Source organism: Oncorhynchus gorbuscha, linkage group LG06, assembly GCF_021184085.1.
Source record: "Oncorhynchus gorbuscha isolate QuinsamMale2020 ecotype Even-year linkage group LG06, OgorEven_v1.0, whole genome shotgun sequence".
Classification (NCBI taxonomy): Eukaryota; Metazoa; Chordata; class Actinopteri; order Salmoniformes; family Salmonidae; genus Oncorhynchus; species Oncorhynchus gorbuscha.
This window is the reverse complement of record NC_060178.1, coordinates 22,207,798-22,227,557: the sequence shown is the minus strand read 5'-3', so window position 1 is coordinate 22,227,557 and position 19,760 is coordinate 22,207,798. Positions and strand designations below refer to the sequence as shown.

General features: G+C 42.1%; 1 protein-coding gene across 7 annotated transcripts in view; it reads left to right on the top strand.

Annotated features, from left to right (window-relative positions):
* Nucleotides 1-19,760, top strand: part of gna11b (guanine nucleotide binding protein (G protein), alpha 11b (Gq class)) — a 61,927-nt gene that overhangs the window by 35,669 nt on the left and 6,498 nt on the right. For 3 of the 7 annotated variants that reach the window (XM_046352652.1, XM_046352650.1, XM_046352651.1), the window contains 5 exons: nucleotides 11,671-11,855; nucleotides 13,030-13,184; nucleotides 15,433-15,561; nucleotides 16,124-16,252; nucleotides 18,679-18,808. In XM_046352652.1, the coding sequence (XP_046208608.1) occupies nucleotides 11,671-11,855; nucleotides 13,030-13,184; nucleotides 15,433-15,561; nucleotides 16,124-16,252; nucleotides 18,679-18,808 (728 nt within the window). The remainder of the gene's footprint in view (nucleotides 1-11,670; nucleotides 11,856-13,029; nucleotides 13,185-15,432; nucleotides 15,562-16,123; nucleotides 16,253-18,678; nucleotides 18,809-19,760) is intronic. The other 4 variants (XM_046352654.1, XM_046352656.1, XM_046352653.1 and 1 more) reach the window with 2 other exon arrangements.

Below are 19,760 nucleotides of genomic sequence, written 5' to 3'. Positions count from 1 at the left end.
CCCTCAACTCAAACAGGGGTGTAAAGAATACTGTAGCTGCTGGCAAAGTAATTAAAAACTTCTAAATTATCACTCGAGTCAGGATGCAACTTTTCAGTGCAACTTTTTGCCATGTAATGTTGTATAAAACCAAATCTGACAACCGCGTAGTAAAATAGTTTACCTAGTAGGCTTGTTTGTTCTATGTGAGAGATTCTTATTTCGGTGTATTCAAGTTACAATAGGGAGGGAAACATGTATTCTGACAAGCAGTCCATGCACAACAATTTAATATGCAATTGCGGGATTAAACGTTTGAATGCAGTTTTGGAAAATCTATTAGACTTTTGGACTTTGTTAAATTGGGGTCCCAGTTTTTTTCCCATTGCTACCATTTTATTTATTTACTCCTGCAAGTGGCAGTGTTTTACAAATTCAGTTACTACCGGAGTTTCAAGCCTGGTTTAGAAGCAGCTGCACAACAATAGTGATGGGTCGTTCATGAACAAAAGGCTTTTTAAGTTTCTTTTTGGGGAATGTCGGGAACCGAATAGCATATGTGAAAGAACTGTTCAGTTGGCTCCCTGATTTGCATACTTTTAATATAGCTTTTTTTTTTACTCGACATCTATTATCTGCAGATAAATTGTAAAAACATTTTCTGAAGATGGTAATTCCTAAGTGCAGGAACAATATAGTGAGGCGAGAGCCTCATTCTGTTCCACACTAATTTTTTCAGTGCGTACATTGTTTTTGCAAGGCATCTAATTTTGTCAGGTAAAAATGTCTTAACTCACATTTCACCATCTGACATAATGGTAGGCAATGGTTTAGGCTTTAAATGTACATTTTTTTCATGTTTTTTAAGTTCTAAGACTGATCGAAGAGCTGTTTGAAAGCTAAATGATCCGTCTCACAGAAAAGACAGGGGACAATGGCGTCTTAAAAGGGCAATGACATACTTTGTAGTAGAAACCAATTTTTTTTTTTTAATTCAAGTGAATAACACTGATATATTTAGAGTAAAATGACTAATCACAATCAGATGTGTCCAATAGGGTAAATGTAGATGGACAATCTCCATGCTTCAGCTTACAGTGCATCCAGGAAGTTCAGACTACTTTCTCCACATTTTATGTTTACATCCTTATTTTAAAATGTATTCATTGTTTTTCCCTCATCTACACACACTACCCCATGAGGACAAAGCAAAAACAGGTTAATTTTCTTTGCAAATCTATTTAAAATAAAAAACAAACTTTTTTTACATAAGGATTCAGACCCCTTGCTGTGAGACTCAAAATTGAGCTCAGGTGCATCCTGTTTCTATTGATCATCCTTGAATTTCCACACATTGGAGTCCACTTGTGTTAATTCAATTGATTGGATATGATATAGAAAGGCACACACCTGTCCTATGTAAGGTCCCACAGTTGACAGTGCATGGTCAGAGCAAAAACCAAGCTGTGAAGACAAAGCAATTGTCCGTAGAGCTCCGAGACAGGATTGTTGAGGCACAGATCTGTGGAAGGGTACCAAAATAATATCTGCAGCGTTGAAGGTCACCAAGAACACAGTGGTCTTAATTCTTAAATGGAAGAAGTATAGAAGCACCTATACTTTTCCTAGGCCAAAATGAGCAATTGTGGGAGGAAGGGCCTTGGTCAGGGAGGTGACCAAGAACCCGATGGTCACTCTGACAGAGCTCCAGAGTTCCTCTGTGGAGATGGGAGAACCATCCAGAAGGACAACCATCTCTGCAGCACTCCAGCAATCAGGCCTTTTATGGTAGGGTGGCCATACGAAAGCCACTCCCCAGCAAAAGGCACATGACAGCGCTGTTGGAGTTTGCCAAAAGGCACCAAAAGACTCTCAAACCATGAGAAACTAGATTCTCTGGTCTGATGAAACCAAGATTGAACTCTTTGGCCTAAATGCCAAGTGTCATGTCTGGAGGAAACCTGGCACCATCCCTACAGTGATTCATGGTGATTGCAGCATCATGCTGTGTGGATGTTTTTCACCGGCAGGGACTGGGAGACTAGTCAAGATCAAGGGAAAGATGAACAGAGCAAGTACTTGAGAGATACTTGATGAAAACTTGCTCCAGAGTGCTTAGGACCTCAGCCTGGGGTGACGGTTCAACCTTCTAACAACCCTGAACACACAGCCAAGACAATGCAGGAGTGACTTTGGGACTACTCTCTGAATGTCCTTGAGTGGCCCAGCCAGAGCCCGGACTTGAACCTGATTGAACATCTCTGGAGAGACCTGGAAATAGCTGTGTAGCAACACTCCCCATCCAACCAGACAGAGCTTGAGAGGATCTGCACAGATCAATGGGAGAAACTCCCCAAATATAGGTATGCCAAGCTGGTAGCATCATACCCAAGAAGAGTCGAGGCTGTAATTTCTGCCAATGGTGCTTCAACAAAGTACTGAGTAAAGGGTCTGAATACTTATGTAAATGTCATTAACCTATTTTTGCTTTGTCATTATGGGTTATTGTGTGTAGATTGAGGGGGGAAAACAATTTAATCCGTTTTAGAATAAGGCTATAACGTAACAATGTGTAAAAAGTCCAGGGGTCTGAATTCTTTCCGAAGGCACTGTAACTAGGAATAAAGTGGCCTATTCTGCCCTTGAATTGCGTTCCCATGCAAAACTAGACAGCTAACAACTAAGTCTTCAATAAAACTCCCAAGGCATGACTTTTCTTGAATTAACATATTGAAAACGCTTGTGAAACGGTAAAATACAGAAAATAATATACTTTATCGACATACTGTAGCTGGACATCATACATTTCAAGTTGAAGTTGCAAAATTACAAAGCACGTGCTAAGGCACCATGTATCTGGCACGATGCCAAACCATATAACTAATTGTTACTCAATTGGTAATTGGCTAACTCTTTTAATTACTCATGTGCAACCACCTCCGTACAATAACAAAGCATATTACACTAGAAACAGTAACAAAACTTCAGTATGTTTTACAATTAGTTTACATGACGCACGAGCAAAGTAATACAGCTGACTGCATACATGAAAGGCATTGCAATTTGTGTGAGTAAATACAACCAACTAACATTAAGTAAGCAATTCTATTAATAACAAGATTATCATCATTAGCAATATGCTTGAATCAAACTTACAAACAAATATTTTCAGAGGCTGAAGCCCGACAAGAAATAACTGCACTGAAAGACCTGCACTGTAGCGTTGTTTTTAGCTGCTTCTATGCTTGCAGAACGAATTCTCTACTTCTTGTTTTCGTACAGTCTTTCTAAATACCAGAAATCTCCACTAGGGGCGATAAACACCGTGGAACACAATGAAAATCCATCTTAAACCTTTTATGGCTTTAATCCCGACACCGGGATCGATATGACAACTACCAGTGAAAATAGAGGGCGCCAACATTCAAACCACAGAAATCTCATAATTACAATTCCTAAAACACACATGTCTTATCATTTTAAATCTATTTTTGTTAACCAAAGTGTCTGATTTTCAAATGGGCTTTTCAGCGAAAGCACTACAAACTATTTTTTTCCCTCCATCAAACCACAATAAGCACAGCCATTTTCCAGCAAAATATAGCATTCAGTGAATACATACAAAGCCCAGATATCTCACTTCCTGTTTTGATTTCTCCTCAGGATTTTGCTTGTCATATGAGTTCTGTTATACTCCTAGACATCATTCAAACAGTTCAACTTTAGAGTTTTCTATCCAACACTAATAATATACATATATTAGCAACTGAGACTGAGGAGTAGGCCGTTTACATTGGAAACCTTATTCATCCAAGCTACTCAATACTGCCCCCCCCCCAGCCATAAAGTTAACCACTGTAATAAAATAATCTGTTACCTTCTAACAGGTTGGCAGCACATGGCCGATAGTAAACAGTAGCAGCAACGTATGTTTAAAAAAAAAAATCACTGCAGGTAGTCCGGGTAGCAATTTGGTTAACGATTTAGCAGTCTTATAGCTTGGGGGTAGAAACCGGGGGGTAGAAACCATTCAGGGTCCTTTTGGTTCATGACTAGGTGCAGCGGTACTGCTTGCCGTGGCGGAGAGAACAGTCTATGACTTGGGTGGCTGAAGTCTGAGTGATGTACTGGACTGTCTGCACTACCCTCTGTAGCGCCTTTAGATCGTGCCAAGCAGGGATAGAGCCAGTCAAGATGCTCTCAATGGTGCAACTGTAGAACTTTTTGAGGATCTGAGAGCCCATGCCACATTTTTCAGCAAATGTAATCATGGTGTTGGAGTCGTTCGCAGCTACGCAGTCATAGGTGAACAGTACAGGAGTAGACTAAGCACGCACTGCTTAAGGGCACCCTTGTTGAGGGTCAGCGTGGGGAATGTGTTGCTGCCCTCCCCTGCGTCCCGTCAGGAAATCCAGGATCCAGTTGTAGAGGGAAGTGTTTAGTCCCAGAGTCCATATCTTAGTGATGAGCTTCAACACTCTGTTGAATGCAGATCTGTAGTTAATGAACAGCATTCTCACGTAGGTGTTCCTTTTGTCCAACTGGAAAAGGGCAGTGTGGAGTGCAATAGAGATTGTGTCACCTGTGGATCTGTTTGGGCAGCATGCGAATTGGAGTGGGTCCAGGGTTTCTGGGATGATGGTGTTGATGTGAGTCATGACCAGCCTTTCAGAGTATTTCATGGTTAGAGATGTGAGTGCTACGGGGCGATAGTCATTTAGACAGGTTACCTTAGTGTTCTTGGGCACAGGAAATATGGTTCTCTGCTTTAAACATGAAGGTATTACAGACTGGGTCAGGGAGATGTTGAAAATGTCCGTGAAGACATGCGCATGTGCCGAGTATGTCTCCTGGTAATCCATCTGTCCTTGTGAATGTTAAGCTCTTTAAACGTCTTAATCACATCACCCAAGGAGAACATAATCACACTGTCATCTGGGATAGCTGATACTCACCAACGTCTGTAGCACCTTGCGGTCAAGTGTCTTGCAGTTGCCTCACTAAGCGGTGATGCTGTCAATAGTTCAGCTGTAGAACTGTGAGGATCTGAGGACCTTCTGCTGGGTGCAATAAAAGTTCACTCTAAAATGTGCACACAGTAAAATGCCACAGATGCCTCAAGTTGAGGGAGCATGCAATTGGCATGCTGACTGCAGTAATGTTCCACAGAGCTGTTGCCAGAGAATTGAATGTTAATTTCTGTACCATAAACCACCTCCAAAGTCGTTTTAGAGAATTTGGCAGTAAGCCTACCGGCCTCAACAGCAAACCATGTGTAAGACTGATACGCCAGCCTAGGACCTCCAATATCTGGCTTCTTTACCTGTGGGATCATCTGAGACCAGCAACCTGGACAGCTGATGAAACAGAGTATGCACAACCGAAGAATTCCTGCACAAACTGTCAGAAACCGTCTCAAGGAAGCTCATCTGCATGGTTGTCATCCTCACCAGGGTTTTGACCTGACTGCAGTTTGGCGTCGTAAACGACTTCGGTGGGCAAATGCTCACAATCGATGTCCACTAGAAGGCTGGAGAAGTGCGCTCTTCACAGATTAATCTGGGTTTGAACTCTTCGGGGCAGATGGCAGATGGTGTGTATGGTGTCATGTGGATGAGTGGTTTGGTGATGTCAATGTTGTCATAACCCCACCACCCATGGTGGCGGTGGGGTTATGGTATGGTATGGGTATGCATAAGCTATGGACAAGGAACACAATTGCATTTTATCGATGGAAATTTGAATGCAGAGATATCGTGGCGAGATCCTGGGACCCATTGTCGTGCAATTCTTCCACCGTCATCACCTCATGTTTTAGCATGAAAATGCATGGCCACATGTCGTAAGGATATGTACACAATTCCTGGAAGCTGAAAAACGTCCCAGTTCTGCATACTGAACAGACATGTCACCCATTGAGCATGTTTGAGATGTGATCAACGTGTTCCAGTTCCCGCCAATATATAGCAACTTCGCACAGCCATTGAAGAGGAGTGGGACAACATTCCACAAGCCACAATCAACAGCCTGATCAAGTCAATGCAAAGGTAAATGCCAACTGATTTTCTGATTCACGCCCCTACTTTTTTAACCTGTTACTCCTACCCCCTACTTTTTCGAACATTCTGTTAAAAATCGCGCAACATTTCAGCGCCCTGCTACTCATGCCAGGAATATAGTATATGCATATGATTAGTATGTGTGGATAGAAAACACTCAGACGTTTATAAAACTGGTTAAATCACGGCTGTGACTATAACAGAACGTGCGTTTCATTGAAAAGCGCCGGAAAATCTGATCACTGAAAATGGGAAAATATATCCATGCGACACTAGAACTCATTGTTGACTGTGATCCACATTAAATGGGGCCGAGGTTGCAATACCTACAGCTTCCACACGATGTCAACAGTCTTGTCATTTGCCTACGATTTGTTTCTTGGTCAAACGGACACAAGTTAGTGCCTTTCTTCCGGTCTCCGACCGGATATTTTGGTTGAGATTTACCCGGACATTATTTCCAGACGTACAGCTATAGAATATACATCGCCTCGTGATCAATTTGATCGCTTATTAACGTTTACTAATACCTAAAGTTGCATTACAAAAGTATTTTGAAGTGTTTTGTGAAAGTTTATCGTCAACTTTGAATTTTAAAAAATGACGTTACGTTATAAAACGCTATTTTTTTCCTTGATCACAGTCTTCATAGATCGATATCTAGGCTATATATGGACCGATTTAATCGAAAAAAAGACCCAATAGTGATGTTTATGGGACATCTAGGAGTTCTAACAAAGATGGTCAAAGGTAATGAATGTTTTATATTTTATTTGTGCGTTTTGTGTAGCGCCGACTATGCTAATTATTTTGTTTACGTCCCCTGCGGGTCTTTTGGGGTGTTACATGCTATCAGATAATAGCTTCTCATGCTTTCGCCAAAAAGCATTTTAAAAATCTGACTTGTTACCTGGATTCACAACGAGTGTAGCTTTAATTCAGTACCCTGCATGTGTATTTTAATGAACGTTTGAGTTTTAACGAGTTCTATTAGCATTTAGCGTAGCGCATTTGCATTTCCAGATGTCTAGATGGGACGCCTGCGTGTCGGGTAGGAGCAAGAGGTTAAAAACGTTACCAACAGAAGCAGATCAGTATTGCCAGTCGTGAAAGCTGATGAATTTATTTCAATTGACTGATTTCCTTTTATGAACTGTTACTCAGTAAAATTTGAAATGGTTGTGTTTATTTTTGTTCAGTGTAATATTTGTTTTAACTCTATATAGTTGTTTTGTGGGTGGCACGGAGTAGGCTGATACCCCATTTCATAGTTAAGAGTGCAATATTAATATCCAATATGGACAATAGACTGACTGGGAAGGTTATTTTCCACAGTCGTCAGTCCTTCAATAAGGGCTAATGTTAATATTTGTGTAAACTTTTGAGAATTGTTTTCTGTGGGTGTCAATGAGTAGGCTGATGCCCAGTTTCATCAATGCACAAGCCATAGGTAAGGCTATACAGTGCATATAAACTCAGAAAAAAAAGAAACGTCCTGCATTTAATTTCAGAAAATTTAACATGTGTAAATATTTGTATGAACATAAGATTAAACAACTTAGACATAAACTGAACAAGTTCCATAGACATGTGATTAACAGAACATGAAAAATGTGTCCCTGAACAAAGGGGGGCTCAAAAGTCAGTGTTGCATTAAGTACTGCAGTGCATCTCATCCTCATGGACTGCACCAGATTCGCCAGTTCTTACTGTGAGATGTTACCCCACTCTCGCACCAAGGTGCCTGCAGGTTCCTGGACATTTCTGGGGGGAATGGCCCTAGCCCTCACCCTCCAATCCAACAGGTCCCAGACGTACTCAATGGGATTGAAATCTGGGCTCTTCGTGGGCCATGGTAGAACACTGACATTCCTGTCTTGCAGGAAATCACGCACAGAACGAGCAGTATGGCTGACGATCAGTCATGCCAGATGGTCATGTCATGTGGTACCCTTCCTGCAGGCTCAACCTGAGGGAGGAGGATGTCTTCCCTGTAACGCACAGTGTTGAGATTGCCTGCAATGACAACAAGCTCAGTCCGATGATGCTGTGACGCACCGCCCCAGACCATGACGGACCCGCCACCTCCAAATCGATCCCGCTCCAGAGTACAGGCCTCGGTGTAACGCTCATTCCTTCGACGATAAACGCGAATCTGACCATCACCCCTGGTGAGACATAACTGCTAATTCTTTTACAGTCCTGTCTGGTCCAGCGATGGTGGGTTTGTGCCCATAGGCAACGTTGTTGCTGGTAATGTCTGGTGAGGATCTACCTTACAACAGGCCTACAAGCCCTCAGTCCAGCCTCTCTCAGCCTACTGCGGACAGTCTGAGCACTGATGGAGGGATTGTGCGTTCCTGGTGTATCTCGGGCAGTTGTTGCCCTCCTGTACCTGTTCCGCAGGTGTGATGTACCGATCCTGTGTAGGTGTTGTTACACGTGTTCTGCCACTGCGAGGACAATCAGCTGTCTGACCTGTCTCTCTGTAGCTTTGTCTTAGGCTTCTCACGGTACGAACATTGCAATTTATTGCCCTGGCCACATCTCCAGTCCTCATGCCTCCTTGCAGCATGCCTAAGGCACATTCACGCAGATGAGCAGGGAGCCTGGGCATCTTTCTTTTGGTGTTTTTCAGTCAGTAGAAAGGCCTCTTTAGTGTCCTACCTTTTCATAACTGTGACCTTAATTGCCTACAGTCTGTACGCTGTTAGTTTCTTAACGGCCATTCCTTAGGTGCATGTTCATTAATTGTTAATGTTCATTGAACAAGCATGGGAAACAGTATTTAAAACATTATATCTTGGCAAGACAGTGGGCGGGGTAGTGCTTTAATACTTAAACGTTCTTTACACTTGCTATTTTTTGTGTAGACTCAACATTCTTAAATTTCCCATTGTTGGACACAACCGTTAGGAATGTCTATATAAAGATGCAAAAGGTTTGGGACCTGCACTGGTTTGGGACCTTTCACAACTTCCTTCACTCTCCATGATGAGCTCTGCTCTTCTATGGTGCCTGATTCATTTAGTCTCAGGTCTGTAGTCGCAATATGTGTGGGCATCGGGAATGTCTGCACACAATATAGGCCACCTGAGGCTCTTTCTCCGCACATCTCTTCAACCACCCCATGCACTTGTAGCATTATGCACCTGTAGCGATTTACACTTGTAGCATTATGTGCTAAGCTTTAGGTCTCTTGGTAGAAAGGAAACTGGGTTGCCAGGGCAGAAGTTTCACCTGTGAGTGTGTGTCTGTGTTAGTGTGCCCACTAATTGTCTGTGTAAAGTCTTTATTTTCCCCAGGGGGCCATTAATTTTGCAGCACATAGTAAAAGCAATGTACAAATTACAATAAATATACTCAAATACAATATGTCCAGCAATATGTAGACAGGGTAGCTAGAAAATATTTTTGTGTCATTGTTTTGGCAATTCTCACACAAACATCAGAATAGGGATGAAGGTTATATGACATTCGTATCGCAAACCATTTTTTGGAAAATCTTTATGAAAGTGGCCATTTTAAAGTGCCCACTTTTTAGACCTATAAATGCCTCCTGAAAGACCCTATCATCTGTGAAATGTACATGATACAGAAAATATATTGGTGTCCTAATACTCTTATGCTTACATATGGAATATGTCTAGATAAAGAAAATATATCAAATAAATGTACTAAACATTAAATATCTCAAATGTACCCTTTTTCTTTAGTTAATTTTAGGACCTACTGTATTGTTTGAAACAAACTCTACAGGTACAGTGGGGGGAACAAGTATTTGATACATTGCCAATTTTGCACGTTTTTCCTACTTAGAAAGCATGTCTGTAAGAGGTCTAATTTTTTATCATAGGTACACTTCAACTGTGAGAGATGGAATCTAAAACAAAAATCCAGAAAATCACATTGTATGATTTTTAAGTAATTAATTTGCATTTTATTGCATGACAAAAGTTTTTGATCATCTACCAACCAGTAAGAATTCCAGCTCTTACAGATATGTTCATTTTTCTTTAAGAAGCCCTCCTGTTCTCCACTCGTTACCTGTATAAAAGACACCTGTCCACACACAATCAAACAGACTCCAACCTCTCCACAATAGGCAAGACCAGAGAGCTGTGTAAGGACATCAGGGTTAAATTGTAGACCTGCACAAGGCTGGGATGGGCTACAGGACAATAGGCAAGCAGCTTGGTGAGAAGGCAACAACTGTTGGCGCAATTATTAGAAAATGGAAGAAGTTCAAGATGACGGTCAATCACCCTCAGCCTGGGGCTCCATGCAAGATCTCACCTCATGGGGCATCAATGATCATGAGGAAAGTGAGGCATCAGCCCAGAACTACATGGCAGGACCTGGTCAATGACCTGAAGAGAGCTGGGACCACAGTCTCAAAGAAAACCATTAGTACAACACTATGCCATCATGGATTAAAATCCTGCAGCGCACGCAAGGTCCCCCTGCTCAAGCCAGCGCATGTCCAGGCCCGTCTGAAGTTTGCCAATGACCCTCTGGATGATCCAGAGGAGGAATGGGAGAAGGTCATGTGGTCTGATGAGACAAAAATAGAGCTTTTTTTTGGTCTAAACTCCACTCGCCGTGTTTGGAGGAAGAAGGATGAGTACAACCCCAAGAACACCATCCCAACCGTGAAGCATGGAGGTGGAAACATCATTCTTTGGGGATGCTTTTCTGCAAAGGGGACAGGACGACTGTACCCTATTGAGGGGAGGATGGATGGGGCCATGTATCATGAGATCTTGGCCAACAACCTCCTTTCCTCAGTAAGAGCATTGAAGATGGGTCAGGGCTGGGCCTTCCAGCATGACAACGACCCGAAACACACAGCCAGGGCAACTAAAGAGTGGCTCCGTAAGAAGCATCTCAAGGTCCTGGAGTGGCCTAGCCAGTCTCCAGACCTGAACCCAATAGAAAATCTTTGGAGGGAGCTGAAAGTCTGTATTGCCCAGCGACAGCACTGAAACCTGAAGGATCTGGAGAAGGTCTGTATGGAGGAGTAGGCCAAAATCCCTGCTGCAGTGTGTGTGTAAACCTGGTAAAGAACTACAGGAAACGTATGATCTCTGTAATTGCAAACAAAGGTTTCTGTACCAAATATTAAGTTCTGCTTTTCTGATGTATCAAATACTTATGTCATGCAATAAAATGCAAATGAATGATTTAAAAATCATACAATGTGATATTCTGGATTTTTGTTTTAGATTCCGTCTCTCACAGTTGAAGTGTACATATGATAAAAATTACAGACCTCTACATGCTTTGTAAGTAGGAAATACTGCATCCATCATCCAGCCTCCATCATTCATGGTAAAAAATAATAATAATCGTACATACCCTGCTGTTCAACTGCATGTGCAATGATGTCCGAGGGGGAAAAATGTGTTATTTCAAGTAAATTCCTCGTTGGAATTTTGCAAATGGACATGGCAGTTTCACGGCTATGGATTCGATCTTAAACATAGGTTGACTGTATCTGCGCTGTGAGGGATACAACATATTTCTCTGTGGATAAGTGTACCGCAGAGTCTTGGATAGTGGACTGCACTCTCAAACTGAATCTATTTGGGAGCCCCTGGTCTAATCTGTTCATTGTCCTCTGTCTACTCAGGCACTGGCGAGAGTGGCAAGAGCACATTCATCAAACAAATGCGCATCATCCATGGGACGGGCTACACTGACGAGGACAAAAGAGGCTTCACCAAGCTGGTGTACCAGAACATCTTCACCTCCATGCAGTCCATGATCCGGGCCTCCGAGACCCTCAAGATCCAATACAAGTATGAACAGAACAAGGTGAGTCTGACATGGGGATAGGGATTAGGGTCCACTCAGTGGACAATGACCATATTGGTCAATGTATTTCATTATATATCTAGAGGCTACACTAGGGATCACTAATGGGAGCAGCAAATGGTTAGCGGCCAGACTTGCCTGATTTCTTGATTTTTCCCATGATGTCAAGCAAAGAGGCACTGAGTTTAAAGGTAGGCCTTGAAATACATCCACAGGTACACCTCCAATTGACTCAAATGATGTCAATTATCCTATCAGAAGCTTCTAAAGCCAAAACATCATTTTCTGGAATTTCCCAAGCTGTTTAAAGGCACAGTCAACTTAGTGTGTATGTAAACGTCTGACCTACTGTAATTGTGATACAGTGAATTATAAGTGAAATAATCTGTCTGTAAACAATTGTTGGGAATATTACTTGTGTCATGCACAAAGTAGATGTCCTAACCAACTTGCCAAAACTATAGTTTGTTAACAAGAAATTTGTGGAGTGGTAGAAAAACGAGTTTTAATGACTCCAACCTAAGTGTATGTAAACTTCCAACTTCAACTGTATGCATGTAACTTGGCATTGCATGCAGATATCCATAGCAAGTGAAATTGATGTATTTGAATTAGGACTGGTGAACCGGAGGTGCACCCATCAGGACTTCTATAGCCTAGTCATAGTATAGCCTAGGTGGGGAATACTACTACAAAATCAGCTACGGACTAATTCCCTTCTGGCATTGTCTGAATTCTCATCCACTCTTAGGACCGCTCACTGGCAACTGTTGGCTGGCAATCTCCGCATCGAATTGTCCAGCCACAGCTTTATATGTCCTCATCATCAAATGCAAACCGTATTCAAATAGACCATAAAAGTGGCTGTAAGCCATGCCATAAAACATAATGGACTGCTACAGCTACTCCAATCTGCTCTGTCCAGATAGACACTAAGTCACTGCCGAGGAGAGGCCTGAATGTATCAATGGCAAGACAGTAGTCTGTCTTTAGGCCTAAATTGATCGATAATAATCTGTACAAATGACCTAGCCATGTTCTGATTTAACTGATCAGAATGCAGAAATGTGTAAATAATCCTGGAGCACTGTTACAGTGAGTGTGAGTGACACTGTCCAATATTTTACTCCTTTCCAACTGTTTCCCCTATCTGGTGTCCTCTTCCTCCCCCCAGTCCAATGCGCTGCTCGTGCGAGAAGTGGACGTGGAGAAGGTGTGTTCCTTCGAACAGCCCTACATCAGTGCAATAAAGATGCTTTGGACTGACCCTGGCATCCAGGAGGCCTACGACCGCAGACGTGAATATCAGCTCTCGGACTCAACCAAATAGTAAGTCTATTTCTGGGATACACACACAATAGCTACAGTGGTTAGAGATTGAGATTTTTAAGTTGAAGAGAATGAGTTAATAATAGTGAATATCATCTCTCCCTGATGCTATTAAATAGTGTTTTGTATGAGAAAGTGAGAGATTTAAAGAGACCAAAAGAAAGAGGAAAAAACCAGATGGAAAGAGGAAGAACAGACGGCAACGTTTCTCATCCTGCTCCACCTTAGTTCTATTTGAACTAACCTAACGAGACCTGAATTTCATGTTTGTTATGTAGAATTATAGGTCTGAATTTGTTCAACCCTAAAATGCAGAGTAAGCACTTTGTCACCATGGCTAATGCTTATAGCTTTCCAGGGACAAAACACTTTGTTGTAATATGACTCAGAATCAATGTAGTGATTAGGCTACTCTGTTTTTATGACTGATAAGGTTATCAGGACTGTAAAAATGAACCCAAATGGTCCACATGGACCATTTTAGGATGTTAAATTACTTGGCCCGAAAGACTTGAGCTATTGTGATTCAGCCCCCCTAACAGGGTTAGTGATAATTGTTACAAACGGATACGGCCTACCATTAGTTTGTGAGTAGTAACAGGATACAGCTGTAATTTATTAATGTACAGTGCCTTCAGAAAGTATTCATACCCCTTGACCTATTTCACATTTTATCAGTCTGAATTCCAAATGGATTCAATTATTTTTTTTCACCACACAATACCCCATAATGACAAAGTGAAAACATGCTTTTAGAAATGTTAGCAAATGTATTGAACATTTAAGTACGGAAATCTCATTTACATAAGTATTCACACCCCTGAGTCAATACCTGTTAGAATCACCTTTGGTGGCGATGACAGCAATGAGTCTTTCTGGGTAAGCCTCTTAAGAACACCTGGATTGTACAATATTTGCACATAATTTTTGAAATTCTTCTGTCAAGCTGGTTGTTGATCATGGCTAGACAGCCATTTTCAAGTCTTGCCACAGATGTTCATGCCTATTTTAAGTCAGAACTGTAACTAGGCCACTCAAGAACATTCAATGTCTTCTTGGTAAGCAATCAGTGTAGATTTGGCCTTATGTTTTAGGTTTTTGTCCTGCTGAAATGTAAATTCGTCTTCCAGTGTCTGGTGGAAAGCAGACTGAACCAGGTTTTCTTCAAGGATTTTACCTGTGTTTAGCTCCATTCAGTTTGTTTTATCCTGTACCTCCCAAATTACAAGCATACCCATAACATGATGCAGCCACCACTATGCTTGAAAATATGAAGAGTGGTACTCAGTAATGTGTTGTATTGGATTTTCCCCAAACGTAACACTTTGTATTCAGGACAAAAAGTTAATATCTTTGCCACATTTTTTGCAGTATTACTTTAGTGCCTTGTTGCAGACAGGATGCATGTTTTGGAATATTTGTATTCTGTACAGGCTTCCTTCTTTTCACTCTGTCAATTAGGTTAGTATTGTAGAGTTACTACAATGTTGATCAATCCTCAGTTTTCTCCTATCACAGCCATTAAACTCTGTCTGTTTTAAAGTCACTATTGGCCTCGTGGTGAAATCTCTGAACAACTGATCGCTGAACAATTCTCCGGCAACTGAGTTAGGAAGGACGTCTGAATCTTTGTAGTGACGGGGTCTATTAATACACCATCCAAAGTGTAATTAAAAACTTCACCATGCTCAAAGCGATATTCAATGTCTGTTTAGTTTTTTAGTTTTTTTACCAATAGGTGCCCTTTGTGAGGCATTCGAAAACCTCCCTGGTCTTTGTGGTTGAATCTGTGTTTGAAATTACTGCTCAACTGAGGGGCCATACAATTATCTGTATGTGTGGGGTACAGAGATGAGGTAGTCATTAAAAAAATAATGTTAAACTCTATTATTGCACACAGAGTGAGTTGCTGCAACTTATTATTTTACTTTCTACTGCTGAACTTATTTAGGCTTACCATAAGGGACTGAAGACTTATTGACTTAAGACATTTCAGCTTTTCATTTTTAATTCATTTAATTCATTTGAACAATATAATTCCACTTTGACATTATGGGGTAGTGTGTGTGTGTGTAGGCCAGTGACTACACATCTTAATTAAATCAATTTCCAAATTCAAGGGGTGCAATGTATGTATTTCTGTTTCCATGAGAAAGAGAGCGGGTGTGTGTGTACCTGGTTTTTGTCTGTGTGCAGGTGATTATGCAGCGTCAGGCACACGTGTCATGTGTCCCCCTTCATTCCACAGTTACCTTAGCGATTTAGAGCGAATAGCGACCAAGGGGTACGTGCCCACTCAGCAGGATGTGCTGCGGGTTCGAGTGCCCACTACTGGCATCATTGAGTACCCTTTTGACCTGGAGAATGTAATCTTCAGGTACTGGTGTGAAGTGCTGCCTATACCTCCGCCACTATTCTGCCCCCCTCCCCACACTGCTGCTGGCCGCACAGCCCTGGGTCCTGGTAGCGTGCTCTCTGAGACTCCTTCCTATCAGCAGCTCTGAGTTTGTCTGAGGCCAAATCACTTCTAACTATAACAAAAAAAGGAAAACGGGTATTTAGTCCAGATCTTATTGAACTTGCGGACTGCCTCAATTTGAACTCAATATAATATAATGCACGGTTTAACAGAGTCTCTGAGAGCTGCTATCAGGTACTGTACTCACTTTCTGGGAGATGATTGGGGGGTTTAGTAGGTGGTAGAGGTGGTAGGTGAAGGGTCACCCCCCAGAGGTCTCAGGAATTGGTTCTCCTGTTTGGGACTGACTGGTCCACTTGCTTTGGAGGGGGGTATCTGCTGTCATGCTTCACTCTCTCTCTCTCTCTCTCTCTCTCTCTCTCTCTCTCTCTCTCTCTCTCTCTCTCTCTCTCTCTCTCTCTCTCTCTCTCTCTCTCTCTCTCTCTTTGTCGTTCCTGTCTCTCTTTCTCCCGGTCTCTAGCTATCTAAGCGATCTGGATCGTATTGCTGAACCCAACTTTCTACCAACCCAACAAGATGTGCTTAGGGTTCGCATCCCCACCACAGGGATCATTGAATACCCTTTCGACTTGCAAAGCATCATTTTCAGGTAGAAAGACATTCACACTTTTACTCCCTTCCTAGTGTTTTGTATTTCCTCTGAAATACATAATTGTTTCAATATTCATGTTGACTGTGCGTTGTGTGATATCAGAGAACATTGATCATTTTCTCCCTCACAAGATTAACATGAACACTGATTCACCTGCTGCTTAATTTTTATTCCTCATTGTTGTTTGATCTCTAGTTTTTACCCACCCATCATAATTGTCTCAGGCCCATCAAATCTTAATTGTCACTATTTAATACTCGAGATGAAGACTGAACAACACTTCAGCCCCTTGCTTTGCATGGTACAATACTGGATGGAGTGGAATGATGAGCTAAATATCAGTTAGTCATCTGGAGATTTAGTCATCATAACAGGGATGTTGAGAAGCCATGTACTCCAGGACTGTAACCAGTCTGGTGTCATCATGATGTAACCAGGCATGCTGCCTGTTAGTGTCGTCTGGGCCAAGCCAGTCGAGCTGAGGGAGGGGGAAGCCTCCTGGAAGTGGCCAGGCGGAAGAGACTGATCACTGGGCACCAAGGTGTAGAACAGCCCCCCCTCCTCCAAGAGGATAATCATGAGGAGATGAAACCAGCGAACAAGAGCGATTACAAAAGAGTGCAAATCGATAGGAAGCCAGCATGTCAGCCCCTCCTACGCGCAGCAGCGCTAGAAATAACTCCCAGGCTCACAATGAGGTTGGACTCGAGGATCCCTCCATCGCTTCACTCTACTGCTACTGGATGGATAGGCTGTGAATCACTATAAGGACATGTAGCCTATATAATAATATATTACAGAGATATTCCTCAGGATTTAAGCAAATCCAGACGATCCGCATTTAAATCTCAATGAGAATATTTGGCTAGTCAGATGGGGAGAGACTTGTGATGCAAGGAGCCCCCCTCTTCACCCCAACTCAATGTGTGTTAGAGTGATGGGGTCTGGTGCAGCCCAGCCCGGGTTGTACTCACAGCAGCTGCACAAGGCAGGCTTTCATGAGGACAAAGTAAACATGTATGTCTGCTGCGTTCGGCCGTGGTGCTTCCCTCTCTTAATTGCCTTTTTGAAGTGGTTGAGAATGTCATGATTTCTCTGGGCTCATCCTCCATAGGAGAGCCTATCCTTCTAAGTAGGTCACCCATCACTGCTACAGGAAAGGAGGCCGGCCGATGCTAAGGAGCTTTTATTTTAGGCAGGAGTCCTAGAGGACCCCATTTATCAACGCCCCCCGCTTCTCACTTTGCAGACGAGCCAGCCAGGGATGGACAGCGGTAGCTGCTGCTCACTAGGCTACGAAAGAAACCCTGATCCTCCTTTGATAAGATGGATATAGACTAATAGATCTCTCCCATCAACTAAACCACTGTTGGAAAATAGGAGGATTTCTGAGTTGCATGATGGCTAATCTGATCCATCATATATAAATGCAAAATTCTATGAAATCCATGAAAATAATGTTTGGAAAAACAACTGTAGCGGTATTCCCAAATCCTTGCCTCCACTCTGTACCCCTGTACATCTGTGATGGAGGTGCCCTCTGCTCTCCCATTCTTCCCCCCCTCCCTGTATTCTTTCTTTCCCCCTTTGTATCCTCCCCTTCTCCCCTCTAACCCCCCTTTCCTCTCCTTTTTGCACTGGCCTACCTCCCCACACTGCTGCTGGGCTTGTGCTCTGAATCTGAAGTCACTGGCTGACTTAGATGCTGCTTCCAAGCGGGATAATGCTGTCCCGATCTGACCTCTTTGGCACACCTGCATCCACTTAGCTGGGAATGGGCTGGGATGTGGCTCTGCACAGTGCACACCCTTTCTCTTTTCTTTTTGGTTCAACTTGGGTCGTTTAACTTTCTTTGATTTACTGTACTGTATGTTGTATTAGTGCATAATAAGTTATCCAACTTAATTGTTATCAATTTAAGTTATTGATAGCATAATGCATGTCGCATGTACAGTATGTTTACTGTACATGCGTTTAATTTGTTTAATTCTCATACGTTAACATATAACTGACTAACTGAAAATCCTGACCATAAAGGAACATCATTTCCACATAATCATGTTTTCTAAATAGTTGTATATGATGGTAAACACAATCAAGTGGGTTTGAGTGCTTCTTTGCACTGATGTATTTTAAAAGCAGATCAGAAGGGTATACATCTTATTGCATTATAAGTGCTATTCCCAATGTAACAATCATTTTAATTCCTTGATATCCATTATATTTTTGCTTTGTTTGACAGTTAACTGTATTCATTGCTAGTATTCATTGCTAGTTTCACCAAATGATTTAGTTGGATACCCTAGATACCCTAGTTATTACCACAATAAAAATGGTAAACTTGCCATTAATGTCTGAATTTAGCCTAAATTTGAAAACTTCTCTCCTATATTCATCTCTCCATCTGGGTCCTGTCCAATCAGGATGGTGGATGTAGGGGGTCAGAGGTCAGAGAGGAGGAAGTGGATCCACTGCTTTGAGAACGTCACGTCCATCATGTTCCTGGTTGCCCTCAGCGAGTACGACCAGGTTCTGGTGGAGTCTGATAACGAGGTGAGATTGAACACACACACACCAGGCACACTGTCATTAGTCTCTTATTTACAGTCATACGGTAGATAGTAGCTTCTTCTATCCTGCTTGTTTGTGTATGAGTCTGTATTTTGTTTTGTTTTCCATTTTGCTGGTGTCCCTTTGACTGCAGCTCCAGGTGAAATGAGGATAATATGATCAGGCTGTTTAGTCATCGGAGAGAGCTGGTTTAGAACAACAAACTGTCTGATGGGTCATATGACAGAGTGTTTCATACAGCACTGCACCACGTTGCCAGGCGGAGCAGAGGATTTTGGAGGGTAGAGACATCCTCCTGCACTGCTCTCGCTACTGGATCTACCTGATCTGACAGTAAACATCATGTCACAGGAGCAGCAGAGCAGGCCCTCCTTACACACAGACAGGATGGGTGCCTCTGCATGGATAATGGGATTATATAATGCCAAAGATCTGCTCTCACATAGACATAACGCAGACCACAGCAAACTCACAAGAGCAAAGTTAATCCTAACATGCAAATTACTCCACCCATTATATTTTTCAACAACATATTTATTGATTCCTCCCCCCAAAATGTGGTGATCTTATTTGGAGGATGGGAGTAATACATCTCATCACTACCCCACCTTTATTTCCTATAAATGCCATGGGAGTCTTTGTAAATTGGTCTCTAGGGTACAATGATATTTTGGAAGCCGTATGATTGTTTCACTAGACAATTTGATTGTTTTTATCAAGTGCAGTCAGGAATTTAAAATTACACTGAATTGAGTTGTATGCAGTGGCAATTGGCCATGTGTTTTCTAACCAGATTATTATTCCTTCTTTTTTTGTTAGGCTAGATTCACTATTTTGTTAGAACTGTTATTAAATCAAGCAGTATCTTGGATTAATATGAGCTCATGAATGACCAAAGTTTTTATTATTTAACTAGGCAAGTCAGTTAGGAACA